This window comes from Chelonoidis abingdonii, chromosome 2 (genome assembly GCF_003597395.2).
Source record: "Chelonoidis abingdonii isolate Lonesome George chromosome 2, CheloAbing_2.0, whole genome shotgun sequence".
Taxonomy (NCBI): Eukaryota; Metazoa; Chordata; order Testudines; family Testudinidae; genus Chelonoidis; species Chelonoidis abingdonii.
The window spans coordinates 231,739,344-231,765,028 of NC_133770.1; the positions used below are offsets into that span (position 1 = coordinate 231,739,344).

Here is a 25,685-nt window from a genome sequence, read left to right on the forward strand (position 1 = left end):
GTCCCGGGCCACACCATCTTTGATAACTTGTATCTGGTCCGGGACCTTCTGGAATTAGGGAGTAGGGATGGTCTGTCGTTCGCCCTCTTGTCCCTGGATCAGGAGAAGGCGTTCGACAGGATGGATCACGGGTATCTCCTGGGTACTCTGCTAGCGTTTGGCTTCGGACCTTGACGCCTTTGAGGAGCAGTGGGCGTTGTCCGGGGTTCTCTGCTCGGTGTCCCCATCCGGTTCCCTTAGTTTAGCCCTATGACCTTACTCCCGATCCTGTTTTTCCCATTAGTTGTCCCACGTAATTACTTGGTGTCCCAGACCTGTGGGTCCTCCACTTAGGCTGGGGGGAAGTCCCCGCCCACCCCCGCTGGATGCCAGTAGGACCACTCTGCTGTAGAGGAAGGAGGGAGAGGGCTGCTGCTGCTGCTGTTCCTGCTGGGCGCTGGGTCTTTGCTGCTATTGCTGCTGCTACTGCTGCTGTTGCTGCTCCTGCTGCTCCCCTGGCTGGGCTAGACACCACCACCCACCCCTTTCTCTGCTGTCTGTTTGCTTGCTGGCTAGTGGTTTCCCCCCCCTCAGTTACTGCTGTTACTCCACCTACAGCCCCTTGGTGGTGGTGGTGGTGGGGGCTGCTGGCCTGCTTCCCAGAGAGAAGGGGAGTGAGGGACCTCAGCTCCTGTTGCTGAGGACACCATGCGGGTGGGGTCCCTCCTGCCTGGTCACCAGACCAACACCACCTGGAGCTACTGGGGCTACTGTGGCTGTTGCTGGAGAGCTGTTGGAGCCCTGCAGAGGAGGAGGAGTGGAAGAGGACCACCTACTGCTGGGAGGCCACGTGAAGACCACTGTGGAGGGGGCTTTTCTGGACTGTCTTTTTCGAACTGTGCTCTTGTGGTGGGGGTTTGGACTGTGTCTGTTGGGACACCGGGGGTGTGGTTTGGAGCTTGCCCCCGGTCCATCCGTGTTCCCTTTCTCCCCCACCACCATCGTTGCCCCCTCCACCACCCCCGCTGGCTGTTTTCCTTCTTCTTTGGACTCCTGCCTCTGGGACTGAGCTGCTTGCCAGGCCCACCACGCCCGCTTCCATTGTTTGGGCCTGTAGCAGCAGCAGCCTATAATTAATTGACTTTCGCACAAGTGCCTGTGGGCGCACCACCTCCCCCCTCCCCCTGGACTGATCCCTTTCCTTTGCCTTATTTGTCTGCCCCACCTATTTCCCTCTGTGGCCCTGATAGTTTTGCCCCAGCCCTGCAGCTGTCCCTGTGGTCCCTCTACCCCATTCCTGGCTTGCCCTTTTCCCCCCACCTTGTGCTCCCCCAATTGGTCCCTCCCTCGTGCGCCCACGCCCCCCCCCATGCGCTTGTGCCCTTCCCCCATTTGAGTTTCCCCTTGTTCACTGCACCCCCGCCCATCTGCCATTGTCCCCCCTGATCCCCCAGTGCAACTGGAGGAGCCGGAACTCCCCTCTGCGTCGGTGCCCTGTCACCCTTCCACCCCTAGGTCCTTGGTTGCTCCCCGCACCCCTTTAGCCTTCCCTTTCTGGCACCCTCCTCCCCTGCCTGCAGCCTAGCGGGGAGGGGTGGTCGCCTCCTCTCCTTCCCCCCCTCGCTGTTTGTCCCCCTCCCGCTCTCTCGTTATGGCGGGGGACGCGGCGGGGGAGGCCCCACGCGATGCTCCCACTGCCCCTCCTCCACCTGCCCCCATGTCCACTGCCCTAGCCTCCACCTCGACCGCCGCTGCCGATCCACCTACCCACCGCCCCTGCTGGGGCACTGGCAGCGGCGAGTACCGGGGAGACCTCCGCTGCTGCCACGTCCCTCCCCCCTTCCGATTCGGGGGGAGCTCCCCCCCCGGTGGGAAGGGTCGGGGTGGGAAGAAGGGTAAGGGCCCCGCTAAAAAGGCCAGGCCCTCCATGGCGGAACCTGCCCCCACTGCCGCAGCCCCGCTCCCGGCTGCGGCATCCCTCCCCCGCTATTCCCTCCACCAGCTCTGCGGGTGTCCCTCCCCCGGCCCCCAGGCATACGCCCAGGTGGCGGCGGCCCCCCCCGCCTGCCACCGCTCCTCCGACCACCGCTTCCACCACCATCTACAGCGGCCGGGGACCCTTTCCCACCTTGACCAGGAAGCACGGCGTCCGTTGCCTCCTGGTGCCCGCCTCGCCCCACGTGGAGACCTACGTGCGGGCGTTGGCGAGGGTGGTGGGGCCCACGGCCATCGTGGCGGCCTCCAAAATGTACGGGAAGGTGGTCTTCTTCCTCGCATCGGAGGCCGCCGCACAGGAGGCGGTAGAGAGGGGCCTAGCGGTAGGGGGCGTGTTCGTCCCCCTGGAGCCGTTGGAAGACCTGGGGGTCCGCTTGGTCCTGACTCCGTCCCTCCTTTCCTGCCCAATGCCGCCCTGTTGCCCGCCCTTTCTGCCCTGGGGCGCCCCATCTCCGTCATCAGCCCTCTCCCCTTGGGCTGCAAGGACCCCGCCCTCCGTCACGTCCTCTCGTTCCGCCGGCAAGTGCAGCTTCAACTGCCGCCGGCGGCGCGTGGCGGGGAGGCGCTCGAGGGGTCCTTTCTGGTCCCCTACCAGGGGGGCCACTACCGGGTGCACTATTCGACGGGGGAGGCCCGGTGCTACCTCTGCCGGGCGATGGGGCACATCCGGAGGGATTGCCCCTTGGCCCAGCACGGAGGAGCGTCCGGGACCCCTGAGCCCCCGGCACGGTGCCGGCCCTGTCATCGCCGGCACCCCTGGCCGCCAGGCAACCCGAAGCTGCCCCTCCTCCTCCTTCTCGGTCCATCACTGTGGAGGAGGGTGCAGCGGAGATACCGCCGGGCGTGGGAGAGGGCCCGCCCTAGGGGGAATCCTCCCATGTTTCTGTTGTCCCACCACTGCCTCCCTGAGTCCCTGAGCCATTGCCCTTGCCCCCCGACCTGACCCCTGTTAACCAGCTCCCGGATGATGCCATGGAGGGCTGGTCCTTAGTGCAGGACAAGTGGGGCAAGCGGAAGGCTCTAGCCTCCTTACATCCTTCGGATTCAGAGGCCCCCCGGAAGAGCAGGAAGGAGGGCACCGATGACAAGCCTTGCACCTTGCCCCCTGATGACTCCCGTTCTGTCATGCTGGCTGGGGACATGGTGGCAGCTCCGGAAGGTAACGCTGCCCCTCCTCCAGGGTCCCTTCCCGTGGAAGCCCCCGAGGGAGCCTTTCTCGCCCCCTTCCCACTCGATGCCTCTGCAAGCGCCGAAGTGGATATCGCCGCAGGTGCTGGTGGGGAGGGCCCTAGGGTGGTGGATGGTGATCTCCCTTCCATCTATAAGGAGATTGAGGCCCTGGGTCTGACCGTGGTCACGCAGGGGGAGGACGACCCTCTGCTAGCGGGCCTCGATCTGAGCGACCTCACCACAGTCCCCCTGTCCCTGAGTTCCCTTCCCCTAACCACTGCTTCTGCCTCTACGGGTCCCTGGCTGTGGGTGGCATCCTGTTGACAGCTGCCGAGCCCATTGGGGCAACAGCCAGTACCCCGCTGCCAAGACCCGCTTCCCAGGGGTGTCCCTCTTGGTGTGGAGGACTCACCCTCCTTCCTAGGCAGGGACCCTGTTTAGGAACATCTATCTCTGGATGCCAAGGCTGCTGCACGTGCCACAATGGCTGAGCCTGGCGTCATTAGGTGTCCCCTTCCTACTTCGCAGATGCCTGGGCCTGGCCGGGAGGAGCCACCGTCCAGCGGCTCAACAACAGAGGCTCAAGATGCTGTCTCTACCCCCTTCCCAGATTCTCTCCCTGATCCCCACCCTACTCCTGTTAGCCCTGTCCTTGTCCCCCGCATCTCCTGTGATGCCAGTGCTGCCCCTGGGAATACCCCCCAGAGAGCGGGTTCACTAGTTTTTCCTTGTCCCAACCCACCAGGGGCTGCTGTTCTCCTTCCACTGCCCCTTGTTGACCTGGGGAGCGGGGCAGGTCACATGGCGTTGGCCCATTGGATGCCACGTCCGGGGTCTGCCCCCTGCGTGCCCGCCTCGGTGAGCCACGGGGCTGTGACGGGGGCCCCACTGGGGGACAGTCATCAATCAGTGACCCCGCCCCCCCATGCGCTGAGGGAGGAGCTGCGGGAGTTCCTTGAGGACGTCCATGGCTCCCGTAACAAAGTCCAGCTTGCGCTCCAGCGGTGGGGGGATTTCCATCAGATCCTCCGGGCCACAAGGGCCCTCATGGGGGAGGGTAAGAGGACCGGCAGTCTGTATCCTGGGGACTGTATCCTTTTCCATGGGGGAGTGGAGACCGCCCCTTCCGCGGTGCCTGGGAGGCTGCACTGGATCCCAGTCCCCTCATTGTGGCTTCCCATGACATCTATGTCTGGCCGTTGCCCTTTACATCCCCGACAACCTGGGGGTTGCTACCATCCAGATGACCCGGAGGGAAGGGCGGGGCTCGGTTGGCACTTCCAAGCGCGAGCCCAGGTCGTCCCGGTTCCCAGATCCCAGATCCTGAGCGGCGACCTGTACCAGGGGTGGTTTAGCCCCTTCCCAGAGATCCGGGACATCCAGCCAGAGTCCTCAGCCTAAGATGGGGGTCTAGCCCCGCTCTCTGTGGCCTTCCCAGATACGGGCCCCTCTCCCACCGTCTTCTGGCAGGTGCCCTCCCCTTCCGACTCCCCCAGTCCTAATGCTCCTGGGGGTCTTAGCCCAATCCTTGTCCTCCCCCCCCACCTCCTGTGAGCGTGCCAGTGGTTGTACCCCTGGGAATGCAGCCCGCCCCTAGGGTGCTAGCTCCGCTAGGTTTTTCCTTTCCCGACCCCACCAGGGAGCTCCGCTGTTGCTCGACTTCCGCCCTTCCCCTTGTTGAACCGGGGAGCAGGGCGGGTCGCGTGGCGTCGGCCCCATCGGACGCCAACGTCGGGGGTCTGCCCCCTGCTGCCAGCCTCGGTGGGCCACGGGGCTGTGACGGGGGCCCCACTGGGGGCTGGGACAGTCATCGGTCGGTGACCCCGCCCCCCCATGCGCTGAGGGAGGGAGCTGCGGGAGTTCCTCGAGACCTGAAACGTCCGTGGCTCCCGTAACAAAGTCCATCTTGCCGCTCCAGACGCTGGGGGGATTTCCATCAGGTCCTCCGGGCCGCGAGGGCCCTCATGGGGGAGGGGTAAAGAGGACCGGGAAGCAGGCCGCCGCGGCCTACCGCGGGTCCGCCTCTTCCGTGACTCGTTAGTCACCTATGGGGTAGGTCACGGATTGCTGCGCGGCCTGCCGGAGGCTGTGGGCGTGTCTGCTGGCGAGGATCCCCCCCAGCCCTCCTCATGGCACCGATCATCTTTGCAACCGTTAAACACCCGGGGCTGTAGGATGGGTCTCCGCAGGAACCAGGTGCTCTCCTACCTTGGCGGAGGGGGGTTACTCTGTGATTTTCCTGCAGGAGACCCATACGGATCCGGCCGCTGAAGCTAGCTGGCGGCTGGAGTGGGGGAACGAGGCCTACTTTAGCGTCCCAGACTTCTCGGTTTGCGCGCGGGCTGGCGGGTGGGCGACCCTTCTCCCCCGACCTACGGCCCGAGGTGCTGGGGGTCGCTGAGGCTGTGCCGGGCCGCCTGCTGCACCCGGGTCCGCATGGAGGGGCTTGTGGTTAATCTCGTCAATGTTTATGCCCCGACATCGGGCCCGGAGAGGTTGCATTTTTATCAGCAGGCGTCCGCCTTCCTCGGCTCCCTGGATCCTCGTGAGTGCCTGGGTCCCTGGAGGGGATTTTAAATACCACCCTTGAGGAACGGGACCGCTCGGGGACCGAGCAGTGCCCGGCCGCCGCGGACGTCCTCCGGAGATTGTCGAACGCCACTCCCTGGTGGACGTCTGGCGCGACCACCACCCGGACGACGTTTCGACGTTCACCTTCGTCCGGTGGAGGCCCATCGGTCGTGCCACTCCCGGCTGGACCGCATTTATCTATCACGTTTCCACCTTTTCGGGCCCACTCCTCCGGCGTTCGGCCGGCCCCTTTTCGGATCACCATCTTGCCACCGTGACAGCCTCTCTCTGCGCGGAGAGGCCGGGGCCGGCCTATTGGCACTTTAATAATAGTTTGCTGGAGGATGCGGGCTTCGTGGCGTCCTTCCGGGAGTTCTGGCTGGCCTGGCGAGGGCAGCGGCGCGCCTTTTCCTCGGCGCGGCGGTGGTGGGATCTGGGAAAGGTGCGCGCCCGGCTCTTCTGCCGTGACTACACCCGGGCGCCAGCCGGCGGAGGGATGCGGCCATAGAGCAGCTGGAGCGGGAGGTCTTGGAGCTGGAGAGGCGTCTGGCCGCCAGCCCCGAGGATCCATCCCTCTGCGGAGCGTGCCGGGAGAAGCGGGAGGAGCTCCGAGCCCTCGAGGACCATCGGGCCCGGGGAGCTTTTGTTCGATCCCGCATCCGCCTCCTTCGGGAGATGGACCGCGGCTCCCGCTTCTTCTACGCCCTGGAGAAAAAGGAGGGGGGCCAAGAAACACGTCACCTGCCTCCTGGCGGAGGACGGCCCCCCCTCACGGACCCGGCGGAGATGTGCGGGAGGGCCAGGGCCTTCTACGCGGCCCTTTTCTCCCCGGATCCGACCGATCCTAACGCTTGCAGAGTACTCTGGACGGGCTCCCGACGGTCGGCACGGGCGACCGGGACCAGCTGGAGCTGCCTCTCACTCTGGCCGAGTTCTCGGAAGCCCTCCGTCGCATGCCCACCAATAAATCTCCGGGCATGGACGGGCTGACCGTTGGAGTTCTACCGCGTGTTCTGGGACGTTCTCGGCCCAGACCTGGTCACCGTCTGGGCCGAGTCTTTGCAGAGCGGGGTCCTCCCTCTCTCGTGCAGGCGAGCCGTGCTCGCCTTATTGCCGAAGAGGGGGGACCTCCGCGACTTACGGAATTGGCGTCCCATCTCGCTCCTCAGCACGGACTACAAAATCATTGCAAAGGCCATCTCGCTGCCGTCTAGGGTCCGTGCTGGCGGACGTGGTCCATCCAGACCAGACCTACACCGTCCCGGGCCGCACTATCTTTGATAACTTGTATCTGGTCCGGGACCTTCTGGAATTAGGGTGTAGGGATGGTCTGTCGTTCGCCCTCTTGTCCCTGGATCAGGAGAAGGCGTTCGACAGGATGGATCACGGGTATCTCCTGGGTACTCTGCGAGCGTTCGGCTTCGGACCCCGTTTTGTGGGTTTTCTCCAGGTGCTGTACGCTTCTGCGGAGTGTCTGGTCAGGCTCAAACTGGACCCTGACCGAGCCGGTCAGCTTCGGGAGGGAGTGCGGCAGGGGTGCCCCCTCTCGGGCCAGCTGTACGCCCTGGCGATCGAGCCCTTCCTCTGTCTCCTCCGCGAAGAGTTGACGGGGTTGGTGCTTCGGGAGCCGGAGCTGCGGCTGGTCCTGTCGGCGTACGCTGACGATGATGTGCTCCTCGTGGTCCAGGACCCGGGCGACTTGGCGCGGGTGGAGGCTTGCCAGGCTGTGTACTTGGCGGCCTCCTCTGCCCAGGTCAACTGGGTCAAGAGCTCTGGCCTGGTGGTCGGGGACGGGTGGCAGGCGAGCTCTCTCCCACCCATGCTTCAGGCCATCCGGTGGAGCGCTGGTCCGCTGCTCTATCTCAGCATTTACCTTTCTACCACGCATCCATCTCCGCCGGAGAACTGGCACGGTTTGGAGGGCAGGGTGATGGAGAGGCTCTGGAAATGGACAGGACTACTCCGATGCCTCTCTCTTCAGGGGAGGGCACTGGTGCTTAATCAACTGGTCCTGTCCATGCTTGGTACTGGCTTAACATCCTGGTCCCGGCCCCGGATTTCCTGGCCAACCTCCGGACAGCGATTCTGGAGTTCTTTTGGCCAGGGATGCACTGGGTCTCTGCAGGAGTCCTCCACCTGCCCCTGGAGGAGGGGAGGGCAGGGCCTGAAATGCCTATGCACTCAGGTCCATGTCTTCTGCCTCCAGGCCCTGCAGAGGCTCCTGTATGGTGGAGGTAGTCCGGCATGGAGCGTATTGGCACACACTTTCCTCCGCCACTTCTGAGGGCTCCTATATGACCAGCCGCTCTTTGACCTCCAGCCGAGAGGTCTTCCGCAAGACCTCTCCGGGCTGCTGGTCTTCTATCAAGACCTCCTCTGGACCTGGAAGCTCTTTTCAATGACGAGGTCCATGGCAGCCACCGTGGGGGCCAACCTCCTCGCCGAGCCCCTGCTATACAATCCCCAGCTTCGTTTGCAGGTGGCGGAGTCCCCCGCGGTGCTCCAGAGGCTGGTCTTGGCGGGAGTCACCAGGGTCAGAGACCTCCTGGACTACGACCGGTGAGACTGGCTGGATCCCCTGATGCTCGCTCAGCGCATGGGGCTCTCCAGACCTCATACTCCCCGGTGCGTACTTCAGGAGGTGAAGGCAGCTTTACTGCTTGCTGTTCGGGCTTACCTCGACCAGGTCCTGCGAGAGGGCATGCCCCGGCCACCCTCCGCCCTGGGCCCCATGGACCTTTTTCTAGGGCCCCTGTCCCGTGGACCCCATCTGCCCCCTCACCCTTTCACTGCGAGCCGGCTGCACGATCTGCAGCTGGTTCTATTCCAGGCCACGCCACGGAAACATCTGTACACGCTCATGCTGCACACTCTCCACTACCTCACCCTCACGTCCCGCCCCGATACCAAATGGCGGGACCTTCTGCCACCTCTCGAGGGTGAGAAGCCCCGGTGGGCCAGCTTGTACTCTGCCCTGGTCCCAAGGCCCGCCGGGGATGTCAGTTGGCGGCTCCTTCACGGGGCCGTGAGCACGGACGCGTACGTGGCGCAGTTCACCCCTGTCCCCAACACCTGCCCTTTCTGTGGCGAGAAGGAGACCTTGGCGCACATTTATTTGGAGTGCACCAAGTTGCAGCCCCTGTTCCGGTCCTCTTGGACCTCCTATTGTGTTTTTGGTTGCACTTTTCCCCTCACCTGTTCATCTACGCACTCCCCATCCATGGCCCCACGAAGTCGCGGGATCTCCTTATCAACCTCCTCTTAGCCCTGGCCAAACTAGCCATCTACAAACACCAGGGAGAGGAGGTTGGCCGACGGGATTTCCTGTGACTGTAGGGCCTATTTCGGTTCCTCCGTCCATTCACGCATCCAGGCAGAGTTCTTTTGGGCGGCGTCTACTGGCTCCCTTGACGTCTTCGAGGAGCAGTGGGTGTTGTCTGGGGTTCTCTGCTTGGTGTCCCCATCAGGTTCCCTTCGTTTAGCCCTCTGACTTCACTCCCGATCCTGTTTTCTCATTAGTTGTCCCATGGAATTACTTGGTGTCTCAGACCTGTGGATTCTCCCCTTAGGCTGGGGGGAGGTCCTTTAGAAGTGGGTGGGCTTCGTCCGTCTCCGCCCCCCCCCAGATACCAAAAGGACCAGACTCCTGCACCCCACTGGCCTGGGTCTGTCACAATAAATATATATATACTGGGCCTTTCAAATCCTTAAAAGGTCATACCACATGGCAGGGTGGGCTGACTACTAAGTCCTACAAACCTTAAGGGAAGACTACTCCATTACACATAGATTCTAGAGTCAGCTAAGGAAAGATCTGGTTCCCAGCTACACTGATTTAGAACTGGGACACAACTGCTTCAGAGGGTCTTTTGATAGTGAAATAACCACAGCACGGCAGCTCTCTGGCCACACCCTCCTCTCAGTCATATCTTCTGCACACCCATAAAGGCTAGAAACTAAGAGAATGGTGTGAGGCCTCATACACCACCCAATTAATCTCCTTCTGTTGGGGAGTCTCAAGAGAGCATTTCCAGAGTGCTTCAGGCAACCCAGAATGGGGTCATTGTATTCAAGATGCCTAAAACTGACCTCCTTTGCATCACACTTTCGCCACAAAATACAGCACAAGATAGCTTTCCCAAACCTTCTCATGATGATGAATGCCTCAAGTAGCAGCTCCTCTCTGAGACATAATTATGTGACTCAACTCTTTCCCTTCTGCAAGCAGATAATATCCCTGTGATGATTAAACTGATTGCTTTCATGTCAAAGAAATTGAGAAAGTTTTTAATATTCTTTCAGTGCAATTTACTAGCTGGTAACAAATCAAACCAGCACCTGTATCCAACCAGCTCTCTATATATAACCAACAAGTAGGCACTCCTTGCACCACTGTTTGGACACCTCAGATGTAATTTATTGAGAGACAGTAGCAGAGAGTAGGGCTATTAGAATAAAACTAGAGCTGGTTGAAACTAAATTATGATTCTCTGGGAAACGACAATGTTTTAAATTTTTCCTTTGTCCTAAATCTGAATAAAAAGGAGTACAAAATTTCCTGAAAAAATTTCCAATTTTTTGCCAATTTTGAAACAAATTTATCAAAACATTTTATGTATATTATAATTTATGTCAAAATGATAACATTGAAATGCAGCACTTCAGTCATGTTTCATCAAACATTGCAACACAATTAGTTCTTCCTGCAAAAGGTGTGGATTTCATTGAATCAGCATTTTCCAACAGAAAACTATACCATCACAAAATTTTCAACCAGTTCTAATTAAAACAATTATGAGAATTTAAGACAATGAGGTCATAAGTCAGTGACAGAAAGCTCCTGCTCTCTGTTAGTGGGCAACAATTAACTGTGTAAGAGATGACTGAGCTACTGTAAGGAAGTTTTAATTTATAAGAAATTAATAGACATTTATTTTTGCCTTTTACCTTTGAAAAGTAACAATTAAAATATAGAATATTGGTGTTTTGGGTTCTCAAACTGTTGATAAATTGCACAGTCAGTTTCTTGACCACATTTTGCTTTGCTGTGAAATATACTCAAGAGACCAAATAACCAATGTCAGTCAGGCTTACTGCTATAAGCCAAAAATATAGTACCAAAAAAAAAAAAAAAAAAAATTCTATACAAATCAGTCTCTGGGAAGCAATCTCATGCAGGGTCATTACAGTCACCTTATGCAGAACTGGTGCTTCCAGAGTTACCCTAAAGCCATCTTTTCATATCCTACCTTTTTATTGTACATGTCATCTGAAACAAGATTTAGCCAATCAGCTTTCTATCTTGTTCTTCTGGTACTGCAGTGTATCTTTGTCTCCTTGTTCTTATATCATGTATTTCAGGTACTGAAGGGCATGAAGGTTTGTACTGGGCCTAGAACAACCATATGTCTTGACCTCTTCCTTAGGACATTCCAATGCTGGCCTGTGAAAATACCTCCCACCCTGTTGCTATGGTAAAATAATCATACACCCTGACCCTGACAACTTTCCTACCTTCTTAAGACAAAGCTTACGTCAGCTAATACGAGATGTCATGGGACACTTAGCATAAGGGAATGGGATTATAGTAAAGGTATAGGACAATTTAGGCTATAACTGCTATACTATATGTGCTTAATAAATGCTAATGTGTAATGGTAAGAATAATACATATAAACATGATATGTATGCATGCTAACCAGCATATTGGTCAACAAATCCCCCCTTGTCACGTTGATCATTGTTATAGTTAAAACGACTTCTTTGCCAAATTACTGTATGGGGTGGGGGAGGCCTATATATGTGACTTTAAGTGTTTTACCAAACTGTATAAGGGACAATACATAATTAATATAGCTAAAATCAACACACAGCTTTATATGCAACTTCTTTTCAAGTATCAGAGGGGTAGCCGTGTTAGTCTGGATCTGTAAAAAAGCAACAGAATGTATCGGAGCATAAGCTTTCATGGGTGCATACCCACTTTGTCAGATGCATGTAATGGAAATTTCCAGAGGCAGGTATAAATATGCAGGCAAGAATCAGTCTGGAGCTAACGAGGTCAGTTCAACCAGGGAGGATGAGGCCCTCTTCTAGCAGTTGAGATAGGAATACCAAGGGAGGAGAAACTTAAATTTCTTGAACTGACCTTGTTAGCTTTGGACTGATTCCTGCCTGCTTATTTATACCTGTTTCTGGAAATTTCCATTACATGCATCTGACGAAGTGGGTATGCATCCATGAAAGCTTATCATGGATAAGGTCATTCAAGGCTTGTTTTGCCTTATACACCTCATTTCCAATTTGAATAATGTGTGTGTGTTTCTGATCTAGTACTGTTTTTAAATATAAAGTAAGTGGATTAATATGTATGTTAATAACTAGTAGGTAAATTTCAACTTCCTCCTAATATTGCAGCTCATTTTGGATAATAGATTTATTCTGAAAAACAGGAATAGGCATTATTATAGTGCATCCCACAATGCTGCATACATGAGGAATAAAACAGAAATTTGGAGTAGCAACATTATAAATGAGGCCTCCATATAAATTTCTTGTAAGTAGTTATTTCAAGTATAGTCCACACATATTATAGGTTACCCTTACTGCTGGTTGTCATCATTTGATAAGCTTCACCAGGCAGGAGCCAGCAGTGGCTAGCTTCTTTATCTGATGGCCACACACTGGAGTTGTGATGTTAAAAATAAACCTGGCACAAGAAGCTATGTGAAGAGGTATTCAGGTGTGTGTTGCTGCATAACACACCAGTAGTTGACGTCAATCCAGTTATTTTGTGCGGATGCTGTCTTCCAGATAACCTACTGAATGGACAGTAGCCAATTTGTCAAGGATCCGCTAGTGGTAGTGATACCATAAAATTTTTTACCTGGAACCAGAACTGAGCAAGACTCTTTTGAATAAAATGTGCCTCAGTTAGGATGAATGGTACTAAAAGGAGATCTGTCCACACAATTTAACACGTTGCCAACTTCCCCCAGTTTTTGTTATGCACTGAGGACATTTAGCTGATTGTTTATCGCTAATAAGATCAAGCAATTTTCCTTTTTCAGTGTTCCCTAATGAGTTGGTTATGGTACTTAACATGTAACTCCCATAACTGGTACAAATAATTGCTTTACCTTCCTTATTTTCCTTTACTTTTTTATTTGTTGCAATAAATTTATTAAGTTTTGCTTGTGTTTGGTTAAACAGCTTAGTGATGTTATACATATTATACACAATATACTTTTTTTTTTTTTTTTTTTTTTTTAGTAGTTAGCCCTCAATATCATGAATTAGGGGTTTAGAGATAGTTTCCGCTGCCTGGCGCTCAAAATAACATGCAATTTTTTTTTAAATATGTTTTTCATACGACCGCTTTTCTGAACAGACATTCCATTTCCAAATAATCCTGAAATGTAACCAATAATTTCATCTAAATTTTGGAGTCTCCTATTTTGAAAGACACCAGACTGGGAAATAGGGGTTTTTTGCCCAGCCATTGAGTCTTCTGCACATTCCTGATAAGATGCTATTATGTTAATTAACAAAGATGTATACAGTAATGATACATTTGCTCTTTCACACCAACCAAATTCAGCTATATTCCAATGAGAGATTTAAAACTACAGATACATATGTAAAATAAAGTTAGTTAGACCTGGCCAGGTTAAAGGTCTTTATAATGTCTCTATAGTCAATTGCATACTCAATTGTCCATATATGGTAGGCTGAAGAATAGTTGACTGGCCTGTTATGTACAACATGCAATCTTTTCTTCCTCAGATGCTTGGAGGTTTTATACTTAATTATAAGTTATTTTTAATGAGACTGGTTGTGACAGGTTGCCACCTCTGGGGTGCAGTCTGGGAGCAATGGGAACCACTGTGCCCCCTAGCCAGGCAGGCCTCTCTCACCCTGCTTTGCTGGTGATTCAGCCAGCCTCTCCAGGCCCTGTTATCACCAACACAACAGCAGGTGCTGTCACACACCCAACTGAGCTACTCGAGTGCTTTACTTAAGCCACTCAAGGACAAACAGCCAATTTCCCAGCTCCCCAGCCTTGCACCCTAGCTGGAGTATAAACCCAGAATTATACCATCTTGCACTGCACAGGGATTTGTAAGCTAATTAATATATTTGCTTTCCTCTCGATGTGAGAAAGATATACAACAGCCTTTGTTCACAGAGCTGAGATTTTCCCAGACACTTAACCAGTGTGTTCTGAGTGAAGATAGAGCATAAAACAAGTTCATTAACTACAGAGAGGGAGATTTTAAGTGAAAGTGAACAGTTCAAAACAGATTACCTAGCAAATAAACAAAAACACACACTAAACCTAATACACTAGACAGATAGGATGTGAATTAGCAATTTCTCACTCTGACTGACGATACAAGCAGGCTTGCAGATTCTTAAGGCACAGCCCACAATTGCTGTGCAGCTTGGATTCCCCTTTCCCATTCCAAGCCCTTTGTCTTTCAGAACTTCTTTCAGGTGTTGAGTTGTGGGGAAGTGAAGACAAATCATGTCACTCCCCACCTTATATGGTTTCTGCCATATGGCGGAAACCCTTTGCTCAAGCTAAGGTCCCAGCCCAGTTTATGGAAATATACAGGTACCAAAATGGAGTTCAGTGTCATGGAGTCTGGTCACATGCCTTTTCATGCCTTGCTGAGTCATAGCAGCCATTACTCATAGGCTGGCTGAAATGTTCACAGGAAGGCTAAGTTCTTCCACTGTCTTTGTTGATCAGCCACTAGCACTGTATAGCTTCTTCCTTGTTGTACCTGAAAGGCTAGTTGTGGGTGTTATCCAGATTAAGCACATTTGAAATACAGATATATAGTCAATACTCAACTTCAGATACAAAACTGATACATGCACACAAATAGGATAATCATATTCAGCAAATCATAACTTTTCCATAGAAATCTCACATGACATATATCAAAATCACACCACTATAATGAATATGGGGTGCAGTGGCACAGTAGTATCACACTATTTAAATATTCTGACTGGGTTTTAACCAGAGTATCACCATTTTTTTTTGCAGAGTTAATAAGGACTTCAGATATAAATATATGTACATATAGTTTACCTCAATTAATAATTCAATTGCAATGTTTTAAAATTAATGAAAGGCTTTTTGTTCAAAGGAAAAAACTGTAAGGGAAAAAACACTCAATATTAATGCAAAGGCAATATTGGTAAATCATAACTTTTTACCTTTTATACATTTATATGCACCTTTATTAAATATTAAAATATTGTTACAAGTGTGTTATGCCCAGAATGTCTCAAACTCACTCTCTCTCTCATCTGGCCTGTACATGGGCTGTATTCTTCTATTAACAATTGGAAACAGATCAAACACAAAAGTTTTCTGATATTGACTCCCTCTATAATCGACTTCCGACAATGTGCTCCTAATGCTATACAAGCTCTAACTTTTATATCAGAATAATGTCTGCTGTCATCTGGTTTAACAATCTCAAATCAATTTCTCTCAGGATAATGAACCTCTTAATTTCCTTTTCTTTTATTATTTGGATTGAAGTTGCCAGACCAGATGAGAGAGAGATTTTAAGGCAGTGATACGATTGAATGCTTGATACACGTAGTCTGCAGTCTCTTGTACTTTTAAGAAAACTACAGTTTTTCTTCCCACAAGTTACAATAACAGGTTTTAATATTTAAGGACAATATTTAAATACACTAGTCTTCTTTCTGAGGTTTATCAAATCGTTCCAACAGAGCTCTTAGTATACTTCCTGGTAGTTTTTGGTGTCTGTCTCTTAGCATTTCAAGGGCAACCTTTGTCTGTTAAGAGAAAGAAAGAGGGGAAACCTTTTATATTTCAAGAATCACTACTTCAGTCATCATTCTCTTCTAGTTTTCCCATGGATATTAAAGGTATACATAAAACTCTGTGGAAAATGTTGTGGGAGGAGAGGGCAGGAAGGGTAAATCTTTCACAAGAACCTATGAAGCTCATGCTGAGGGATAGTCTCATTCCCACCCACCAGTATATTTTCCCCTGTGATAACCAAGCATATGAAACAGCTAGATCTAGATATGCAAAAGTGATATGAAAATATTAGCTCACTACCACTCCTTAGGTGCATGCATAATTCAGGAGATTAGTTTCATTAGCTTCAATAGGACTACATATGTGAGTGAAATTATTCACTTGTATTTGCAGGTTTGAGCGCTTAAACTGTGTGACTCAATATAATTCCATATTTAAGTTTGACAGTTTTTCAGCTGGAGTTGTGGTAAAGATCTTTTAACTAAGCTATCACTGCGGAAATCCTATTCTGATGTAAAACCTCTGCTGCAAGGTGCAGAAGGCAGTTTCTCCTTTCAAAAACAGCTATTAACATTTAAAATAGGGGTTGAAAAGGTAACTGTTCATTAAAATATGCATCAAATAATTAAATGAAATGGGAGGTTTAGAATGTAAAATCCCATTTTTTCAGGCATGTTAAATCTCATCTACTGCATAATTTTGCTCTGACTAAAATCTTATAAATATTCAGCCTCGACCCTTTCCCTTGCTCTGTTGTAATAATTAGGGCCCGGAGGGCCTTCTCTGATTATGAACTTTACACATGGAAAGTGGGTAAAAGTTTATAATTGTCACAATCATTTAATACAGAATATTGTTTAAGAAAATAAGGAAAAAGAAGACTGAATTAAACAGAGAGGATCTACTGCTACCACCCAAGGATTGTGCTTAAAATCATGTCTGGTAAACAAGAGGAGTACAGGACTGGCACAATGGACCAAAATTGGTACTTCAGAAATTAGTCCTAACTGGTGGACAAAATAAAGAAAAGATGGGCCATCACCACCTTTTGGGGTCCTTTTAAAGAGAGACTTTGTGAGCTGCTGCTGGGGGATTTTCATTGTGACAGGTGGACCTTAGCACACCAGTGGAGATGCCTAACCAGGGCTGTCCTTGCGCGTAAGGTACTGCACAGCTGAAAATTTGGGGCTCCCCTGAGTCTTAGGCCTTGTCTACACTTGCAAGTTGCAGCGCTGGTGAGGGGGTTACAGCGCTGCAACTTAGCAGGTGTCTACACTTAAAAGCTCAGCCAGCGCTGCAACTCCCTGTTTGCAGCGCTGGCTGTACACCTGGGTCTGCTTCCGGTGTAGCGAGACCAGCACTGGTCACGTGTCACTGGTTGGAGATAGGAATAGCTCCACTGCCAGACGTGCGGTTGGCAAACACATCGCGCAATGTCCTCGCAGCTCGGGCTCCATTCTCTCTTAAATCACGCGACAGCTCACAGATGGCAGCAAACGGCTGAAAAGGGAAGCGATGCCACACGGGTGTTGAAACAGGAAGTGGAATGACCGCATCCTTCGCCCTTCACAACCCACAGCGACAAATGGGACGCAGTGCTCTGTGTGGATATGCTGCCCACAAGTGCACCACTTCACAACAGCCCTGCACCAGGTGCAAGTGTGGACACACTGCAGCGCTGGTCGCTGTCAGTGTGGACACACTGCAGCGCTGGCCATACACAGCTGTACGAGCACAGCTGTAACGGCCAGCGCTGCAAAACTGTAAGTGTAGACAAAGCCTTAGTGTCCACCTTTCCACATCTTCTATCCCTGTTCTGACCCTTCTTGCAGGCTTCCACAGCTAACTGCTGTAGCCTGATTATTCTTACTCTGGAGGGGATACAGTAACTTAAAACTGAAAAAGCCTTCCAGACTGCCAGACCTATTAGCACAACTCTGAAACTGTTAAAGAGCCATTCAAGTGGTAATGAAGCCATTTAACAAGCATTTGCCAACCCCCAGGTACCGGTATATCCTGTCAGTTTCTGAATTTACTGACAAAAACAGTTGTATTTTACTGTAATACTCTGGTTTCTCTTCAGATGGTATAAATCTTTCGCCTTTTACTCAGAACATGTTACAAGACCTTAGTTTAAAATTTGCTTTAAAAATATTTCATTAGTGTGTTGCTGAAGATTATAAAATCATATCTCTAAAAAATCCTGGCACGGATATTTAGGTGCACTATCTGAGTATTCATCTTTAGCGTTAAATGCTTGGATTTTAGACATATGATTTTTAAATAAATCCGTCAAAGGACTACCCTTATCTAAAATACACATTTTAATTGTATTTACTATACTATAGTACAAAAAACTTGCTTCCAGAGTCTTCCTGTCCTTTCTGTCCATCCTTTTCTCCCTTCATCCGCCCTGGTTGAAGAGAGCACTTAAAAGGAACAACACCCCTTTCCTGCCAGATAGCTGGATAAACGAGTTTACCTTTCTTTACTTCTGACTATTTGAGGAAGTATTTTTAAGAGAACTCTCTTGCAAAATAAGTACCTTAGTAAGAAATAAAATCCTTTGTTATGTCTAAAATCTTTGGAAACATTTTTTAAAGTTGGTGAAATTTCATAAACATGTCTATTTTTATGGAGATCACACAAAGTAAATGAGTGTTCCCTTTTTCTAAAAGCAATAAACCTCTGACTGATTAATTTAAAATAAATGTCTCTGTTTTATTGAGTTAAATATGTAGTAATCTGGAATGAAGGCTTAAGAGTACATTTAAAATACAATATCATCTTAGAAATACTGATTAAGAAAATATAAAACAGAGAAGAGCTGCATCATGTATTCCATAATATTTCATGTTGTATTCGCAGGACAGCTGACTTGCCCTTACTACAATGTTTTGGAAACAAAAAATCTGACAAATTTCAGGATATATCAAAAAAATCATGACTGACATTTTTTATTCTCAAATTTAGTGCTTTTAATTAGGTACCTTCTGCACGTCCAATCTTAACCTCCTGGCATGCAGTGGAAAACAAGCTCCATCTTCTTTTGAAAGAAGTTTCAGAAGAGTGTTTTTTTCAAATGTAATTTGCTTCATTTGGGTTCAGGGATTTGGCTGGAAGGGGACAATCAGGGAGAGGGAGGGAAGAGAGGAGGGAGACAGTGGAGAGAGGGCGGGGCCTGGGCAGAGTGGGGCAGAGTATGGGTTGGGCCACAGGTGGGCTGGAGAGCGAGCCTCCCCAAGCAACAACTTCACCCACCACCCATGACAGCAGGTAAAAGCAGGTCGGTTTCCACACACACAGCATGCCCAGCAGTCTCCTTAGGCAGGGGCCGTATTCAGAGAGCCGACTGTGTTGGCGTGGCACATTCTGCATGAGGGAGAGGGTACAGGGGTCTCTGTGGGGAACTGTGACTCTCCGCTACCATGACGCGGGCTGGACGGCTCGGTATCCTTTGCTGCTTCATCCCTCCCCTCTGGGCTGCAAGCCCAGGCTGCCATGGGGCATAGAGGCACCAGTTTAATAGACACTGCATAGGGCCCCATAAATCCTAAGGACAGCCCTGTGCCTAACCATCACCACTGCCCCAGCAAGGACCCTGTCATAAACAGATAGGAGGAGTTAATAGAACAGAAGTACTTTATATCTCTTTTGACTGTAAAGGGTTAACAAGTTCAGTAAGCCTGGCTGTCACCTGACCAGAGGACATCAGGGGACAGGATACTTTCAAATCTTGAGGGAGGGAAGTTTCTGTGTGTGCTGTTAGTTTTTGGTGGTTGTTTCTCTCTGGGTTCTGAGAGTGACCAGACGTGCAACCAGGTTTCTCTCCGATACAGGCTCTTATGATAAGTTTAAAATAGTAAGTACTAGGTAGATAAGGCGAGTTAGGCTTATGTTGTTTTCCTTTATTTGCAAATGTGCATTTGGCTGGAGGAGTTAAAATTTGTATTTTGCTGAAAGGATTTTTTTAATTTGTACTTGTATACTTAGGCTGGGAGGGTATTTCCAGCGTCTATAGCTGAAAAACCCTGTACCTAATCCATCTTAAATTTACAAAGATATAATTTTACTGTTTTTCTCTCTTAAAATTAAAAGTTGTCTTGTTTAAGGAACCTGATTGTTTTTTTTATTCTGGTGTGAGACCCCCAGGGGACGGGGTCTGGATTCACCAGGGAATTGGTGGGGAGAAAGGAGGAAGGGGGAGAGAAAGGTTAATTTCTCTCTGTGTAGGATTACTTTCTCTCTCAGGGAGAGTCCCTGGGAATGACGCGGAAAGAAGAGGGAGGGAGGAGGTGAACTGTCCTCCAGTATGTTTAAGATTCAAGGAGTCTGAATCACAGTGATCTTCCAGGGTACCGCAGAGGGGAAGCTGGAGAGGCAACGGTGGGGAAAGAGTTTACTTTCCTTGTGGTCTGGGTCTGGGAGTCCCCTGGGCAAGGTTTTGGGGGGACCAGAGTGTACCAGGCACTGGAATTCCTGGTTGGTGGCAGCGCTACAGGTTCTAAGTTGGTAATCAAGCTTAGAGGAATTCATGCTGGTACCCCATCTTTTGGACGCTAAGGTTCAGAGTGGGGAATTATACCATGACTGACCCCAACTTGATACATGAGGTCCAACTCTGTCCTCCTCTCTCGTGTATCCCTCACCACCTACTGTCCTCTCTGTCTCTCTCAGCTTTCTGCCTAATCCGGAGACCAAAAGCACCACATGGCCCCAGCATAACAGGGTGAGATGGTCCATCCAGCTCTGCCGATCAGAGAAGGGCTGACAGATGTAAGGGATCTGAACAGACCAATCAGATACTATCTCTGACTAGCCTCTGTGTGTCCTAGGAACATCAACAAAAGCCATATTTTCCCCAACTTTTACTATTCCATCACTTGTCCTGGGTCTGTTTTTGTCAAAAGCAGGACTCAAAAATTGAACAGCAAAACTAACTCTTCCCCACCAAGACGGGCTGTTTGACAGAGCAAGAGACTCTAACCCATATCCTCTATCTCTGAAAAAGGGATTGTTTGTTTTGCATAATCACTTAATTTCAGTGCTTTTTGCCTTGTTTTGATTCTTTTCCTTTTGTGTATCTCAGTCAATACATTTCAGCCTTTGCCATGAGTTCTCTCATGTGTTTGCCATAACAACTAAGCAGCCTAAGGTCTCTGTACTCAGGATCCCAAACCTCGTTTAAAATGGTTCATGTTGTATAACAATAGTCACGTAAACACCTCCAGTTCTCTGGGCCCACTTATTCCACCCAAAATGACACAACAGCTTCCCCTCAGAATCCAAAAATGAATTTGTTAAAGAGGTCAATGGGAGCTGTTGGGTGTTCAACGCTTGTGGAAAGAATCAGACTATTTATTTAGGCACCTAACTATGGATTAGTGAGCCTATGATTAGGCACATATATTGGCCAAGATTTTCTCAATTATATAAATGGATGAGAGTCAGGAAATGAAAAACATTTCTGATAGTAGCATTAACCCCCACAGGGCTCCAGTAAGGCCAGAACCTCAGCCAATTCATACCAGCTGAGGATCTGTCCCATAACATTTATCATCTGCAGCCTTGTAATTATATATCTTGTATGCAGTGCTGTGGTAACTGCATTGGTCCCAATAATAGAAGATAAAAACACACTATCAATCATAGGCAAACACTTTTCCTGAAATGATCAACTTCATATCTGACCTCTGTCTTTGTATTCAAGGGAAAACCTGCATAATATCTTCAAAAGATGAGACTGGGAGCTTAAATTCATAATCTTGCTAGACACTAAAAATCATGGACTTAATAGCGATGCTGGTTTTATGTCTCATTACGAGGGGGACAGCTCAGTGGTTTGAGCATTGGCCTGCTAAACCCAGGCTTGTGAGTTCAATCCTTGAGGGGGGCCACTTAGGGATCTGGGGCAAAATCAGTACTTGGTCCTGCTAGTGAAGGCAGGGGGGATGGCTAGGCAGGCAAGGAACTAATTAGGCCTCAGTTTGCTAACCTGATAAACCAGAAAGGAAGTGTTGCAAGAGGGGAAAACTGGACTAGCTGAGTCAGACTGAAACAGCTCCCAAAAGAAGGAGAGCTCATTTCCTAGGGTCCTGGTAAAGAGGGACTAAAAACTGTAGGAATTAAAAACTGTGATGTTGCACTGTACTGGTGTTGGGAGAAGGGTTTGTAATGAAATACAGACTGAACTCTAAAAGAAACTGGGTGTAAGCAGTTTCTGGGGCAGCAGAGGATGGGAACAGAGCACCACCCTGACACATTGCTCATGTAGGATAAATACATGAACCAGCCTCAGGGATTTTATTTCCATATAATTTTTCATTAGAAAGAGACTTTTCCATTCTTTACAGGAGAACTTGGATAAAATCACAGGAAGATGAAATTAGCATTGCAGTCTTAAGTGATATCCTGAGCTAAATCTGTTTCCCTCCAAATAGTCCCCCAAACTACCCACACATTGTTATTCCCTCTCTTCCTCTCCCCCATAAATCAAATAAAGGCTAGATTTTTTCTTAGATAATTCGTGATTGTGTTTGAAGAGTTTCAGTTTAGGATACAGCCTTGTGACATATCACTAGTCAATTCCGATACCAGGGGTAGGCAACCTATGGCATGTGCGCCAAAGGCGGCACAGGAGCTGATTTTCAGTGGCACTTACACTGCCCAGGTCCTGGCCACTGGTCCGGGGGGCTCTGCATTTTAATTTAATTTTAAATGAAGCTTCTTAAACATTTTAAAATCCTTTTTTACTTTACATAAAACAATAGTTTAGTTATATATTATAGACTTATAGAAAGAGACCTTCTAAAAACATTAAAATGTATTACTGGCATGCAAAACCTTAAATCAGAGTGAATAAATGAAGGCTCAACACACCACTTCTGAAAGGTTGCCAACCCCTGTCCTATTCCAAAGAAAGGGAAGTGAAGACTATAGACAACTGTCATTTCTATTGCAAAATAAACTTAACAGCCACAGAAAAATGTCTTTGGAAAAAAATGGTGAGGTAATCCCTCCAAGTCAGGAGCGATCAATAGAGAGTAAAACAAATAGTTGCCCTTGCTCTGCAGAGAACCTTGAAGATATTCCCTTGCCTCTGCCCAAAGTTAAATTTTAGGAACCTGCAAGAATTTGTGTGTTCAATGTGATGTTTATCAAATAGTACTGTCAGTTATTCATCAGCAATTTAAATTCACAGGACAACTTAATCTGAGATAAACAGTAATCTCACCTCACTAATGGCATGAAGTTTCACTAACAGCCACTCCTGCAAACTCCTGGATTTAGAGTCAAGCTCTGTCCCTTTCTCAGGCAACCTCATTATTGAAAGATTTTGCAGGTCAAATTATGCCTTCAGATACACCTTTGCAATCCCATAGTCGTCAAAGAGGAGACCACCGAAATTCTGCTACTTCAGCTTTATGCAAGAGTGCCCCTTTACCAAGCAAATATAGGACGAGAACATGGAAACCTCCTTAAGTCCAGAAGCTGATTTGTCATTTTGCCTGAGTAAATCTTCTACCCTTTCCCCTTTGAAAAGAAGTCACCCTTTTCTTTTTAGACTTCCCTTTGGCCTCTGCATCTATCTTACAGGACAGAACAAGGTGGTGATTAGATGATTTGTTCTCTGGAAATTTTTAAAAGGGCAAAATGTGTTTTCCCCTTATCCCTGGCTTTTCTCATTGTAGACAAAGGATGCCCTTCCCCTCTGTGGTGGTGGTGAGGGGGAAGGGGAGACAGGACGTTGATGATGTGAATCTAAGGGAAAACAAATGCTTCTATGAACTTGTAAGTGGCTGAAATCATGTTTATGCTGGTGGGGGAAATCTAACTGCTCCTGTATTCCCAGGTCCAAATAAGTGGCTCAGTCTGGAACTTGGGAGCAGAAAACGGTATTTTGCTCCTTCAGGAAGTCAGTTTTAGAAACTGCTTTGTGCAGTTTCTCAACTGTCTATCCATGTAAGCATTTATGCTTCACTTATCACTACAGAATCAAAAGATACCACAAAATAGAAAAGGATTAAAAAAACCAAGAGGAAAGAGGCAATAATTGTACAGTCCTTCTAGCCTCCGCAGAAAAAGATTACAGAAGCTGCCTGAGGGCAAGGAGCTATGATGCAAGACATCCTGAAACAACACCTCTGCTGCCTTTGTGGATAACAACCTGTCTCTGATGAAGCTAAGCAGACAAAACCTTTGCAAGGTAATCTGTGGTTTTGGGTGTAGGCTACAGGGAAGCGTATCCCTTCTTGATGACTGTGGAACGCCTATATAGCTATTCTACACCTTCTCCTTGCATTAATACACTTGCCACATAGTTTTCAGATTCCAGACAACCCAACAGGGTAAGTCTTTTCTTCCCTATTGTATTGTTTACAATTTGGGTGCGAGTGAGGGTTGGAAAAAGCAAAGTCTGGGAAGGAAGAATACAGGAGCACTGTTTTTTTCAGGTTTCTACACTCATTCTCTAAGCTGTTAAAGAGGAGATTTGGCAGCCATGGACCATTAAAAACTCCTATAGTATTGCTGGTGAAGTCGTGCTCACTGTTTGCCCTGAACGACTTCCTGAATGAGCTACTAGTCAAGAAAGTGCAGTAAGCGAACTGTATCTGACCTTCAAATTTAATCACTTGCAACCAAAAAAAATAAATAATATAGTAACTATCCCCCTTCTCATGCCCCAAAGCACTGCAAAGTATTTTTTATATTAACATCACCACAAAAATAAAACCAGTCTACTGAGGTTGTCTGCCTATCCCTGACCACACAGTAGCGCTGTTCCTATTTGGAGATGAAGAACTGTATGTGGCAGAACATAGGTGAGGAGTCTAATAGGAATAAGAGCAGGTGGTTGGAGATAGGAAGTTTGTGTTAGCTCTCCACTGCCCACTGTGTTCCACAGTTTGCAGCAATAAATCCTTTTCTCCTCTCCCCTGTGGATCTCCCAGAGGAAGAACTTCACGCTAACTTGATGAGTCTCTCAGTCTTATCTGAGATGTGCCACTCTTGAGACTATAGATGTGATTGGACTGAGGTCTGATATTGGAACCTAAGAAATATTTTCACTCAGATCAAAATGAAATGAGAAGTATTATAATCAAGATATCAAGAGCCAACTTACCTTTTCAACTAGTTCCGTAGCTGTTATATTTGGATCGTATGGAATGGGATCTCCAACATATGCGCGAAGTTTGACTGGGAACCCTCCATATCCAGGAATGAGTAGCAATCGAGAATGTTCATAGAACCACCTAAACAACCCTGTGAATTAGAAAAAGGGGAGGAGAGATTTACATTTTGAGAGAGAACCTTAGAAGTCAGTAGAGTCTCTGAATCACAATGATGTCTGAACTGCAACTAACACATTTTAAATATTATGGGTGTTTGATGAAAGGCTACATAAAGTACGTAAAACAATATGCAGGCCACATAATCTTGAAAATTATTATCTACTCTTACATTACCTCCTGCATATTCATTATCAGGTTAAATGGGTCACCATGTAGAGAACAATTAATGCTTAGTCCGATAAATACATATTCAGATTAGATAACCCACGTGCACTTCAGTTTACATGACAGTTACTACAGTTAAAAGAGAAAAAAGATTCAAAATAAATTCATGAGACTAGTATTTCCCAGAAACAGTTGATTTTGAAAATATAAATAAAAAGAACTCCAAGAATTTGAAAAGATGCATATAAAGTAAACCTCACCTATTTTTCCAAATGTCCTATATCCTTCCCGAATATTCTGTGTAAACAAAGGGATGATGGGCTAAGAAATGAGAAAAAAGAAGTGGTAAGACTTCGGTAAATTCAGCCTCCGTTTTTGTTTTAAATATTTCATCATCTCTGTAGAGAGGCATTCTGCATCTGTATCATGTGGTTGTAGTCTACTTTACCATCCTATTAAATCGAAATGAAACTGATAAGTTATCATGACTAGATACTCAAAAGGAGTCACATGTTTGTCAGGAAAAACTACAGCTAGTTAGGTACCAGGTGAGGCTACGTTTTCTGAGATTTCTTAGAACTTATATCAGATGTTGCTGTTATCAAGATGAACACCAAAACAACACTGACAGGATAACATTTAGAAGCAGAAAAAATAATTTCACAGATATCAGAATTATTGGTTTAATGAGTTTTCTC

At 48.6% G+C, this 25,685-nt stretch overlaps 1 protein-coding gene across 1 annotated transcript in view; it reads right to left on the minus strand.

The window, feature by feature from the left end:
• Positions 1 to 15,435: 15,435 nt before the first annotated feature.
• Positions 15,436 to 25,685, minus strand: part of LOC116829567 (DGAT1/2-independent enzyme synthesizing storage lipids-like) — a 44,420-nt gene continuing 34,170 nt past the window's right edge. The window contains exons 4-6 of the mRNA XM_032788437.1: positions 25,248 to 25,308; positions 24,654 to 24,793; positions 15,436 to 15,540 (exon numbers count right to left, since the gene is read on the minus strand). Coding sequence (XP_032644328.1) covers positions 15,436 to 15,540; positions 24,654 to 24,793; positions 25,248 to 25,308 — 306 coding nt within the window. The remainder of the gene's footprint in view (positions 15,541 to 24,653; positions 24,794 to 25,247; positions 25,309 to 25,685) is intronic.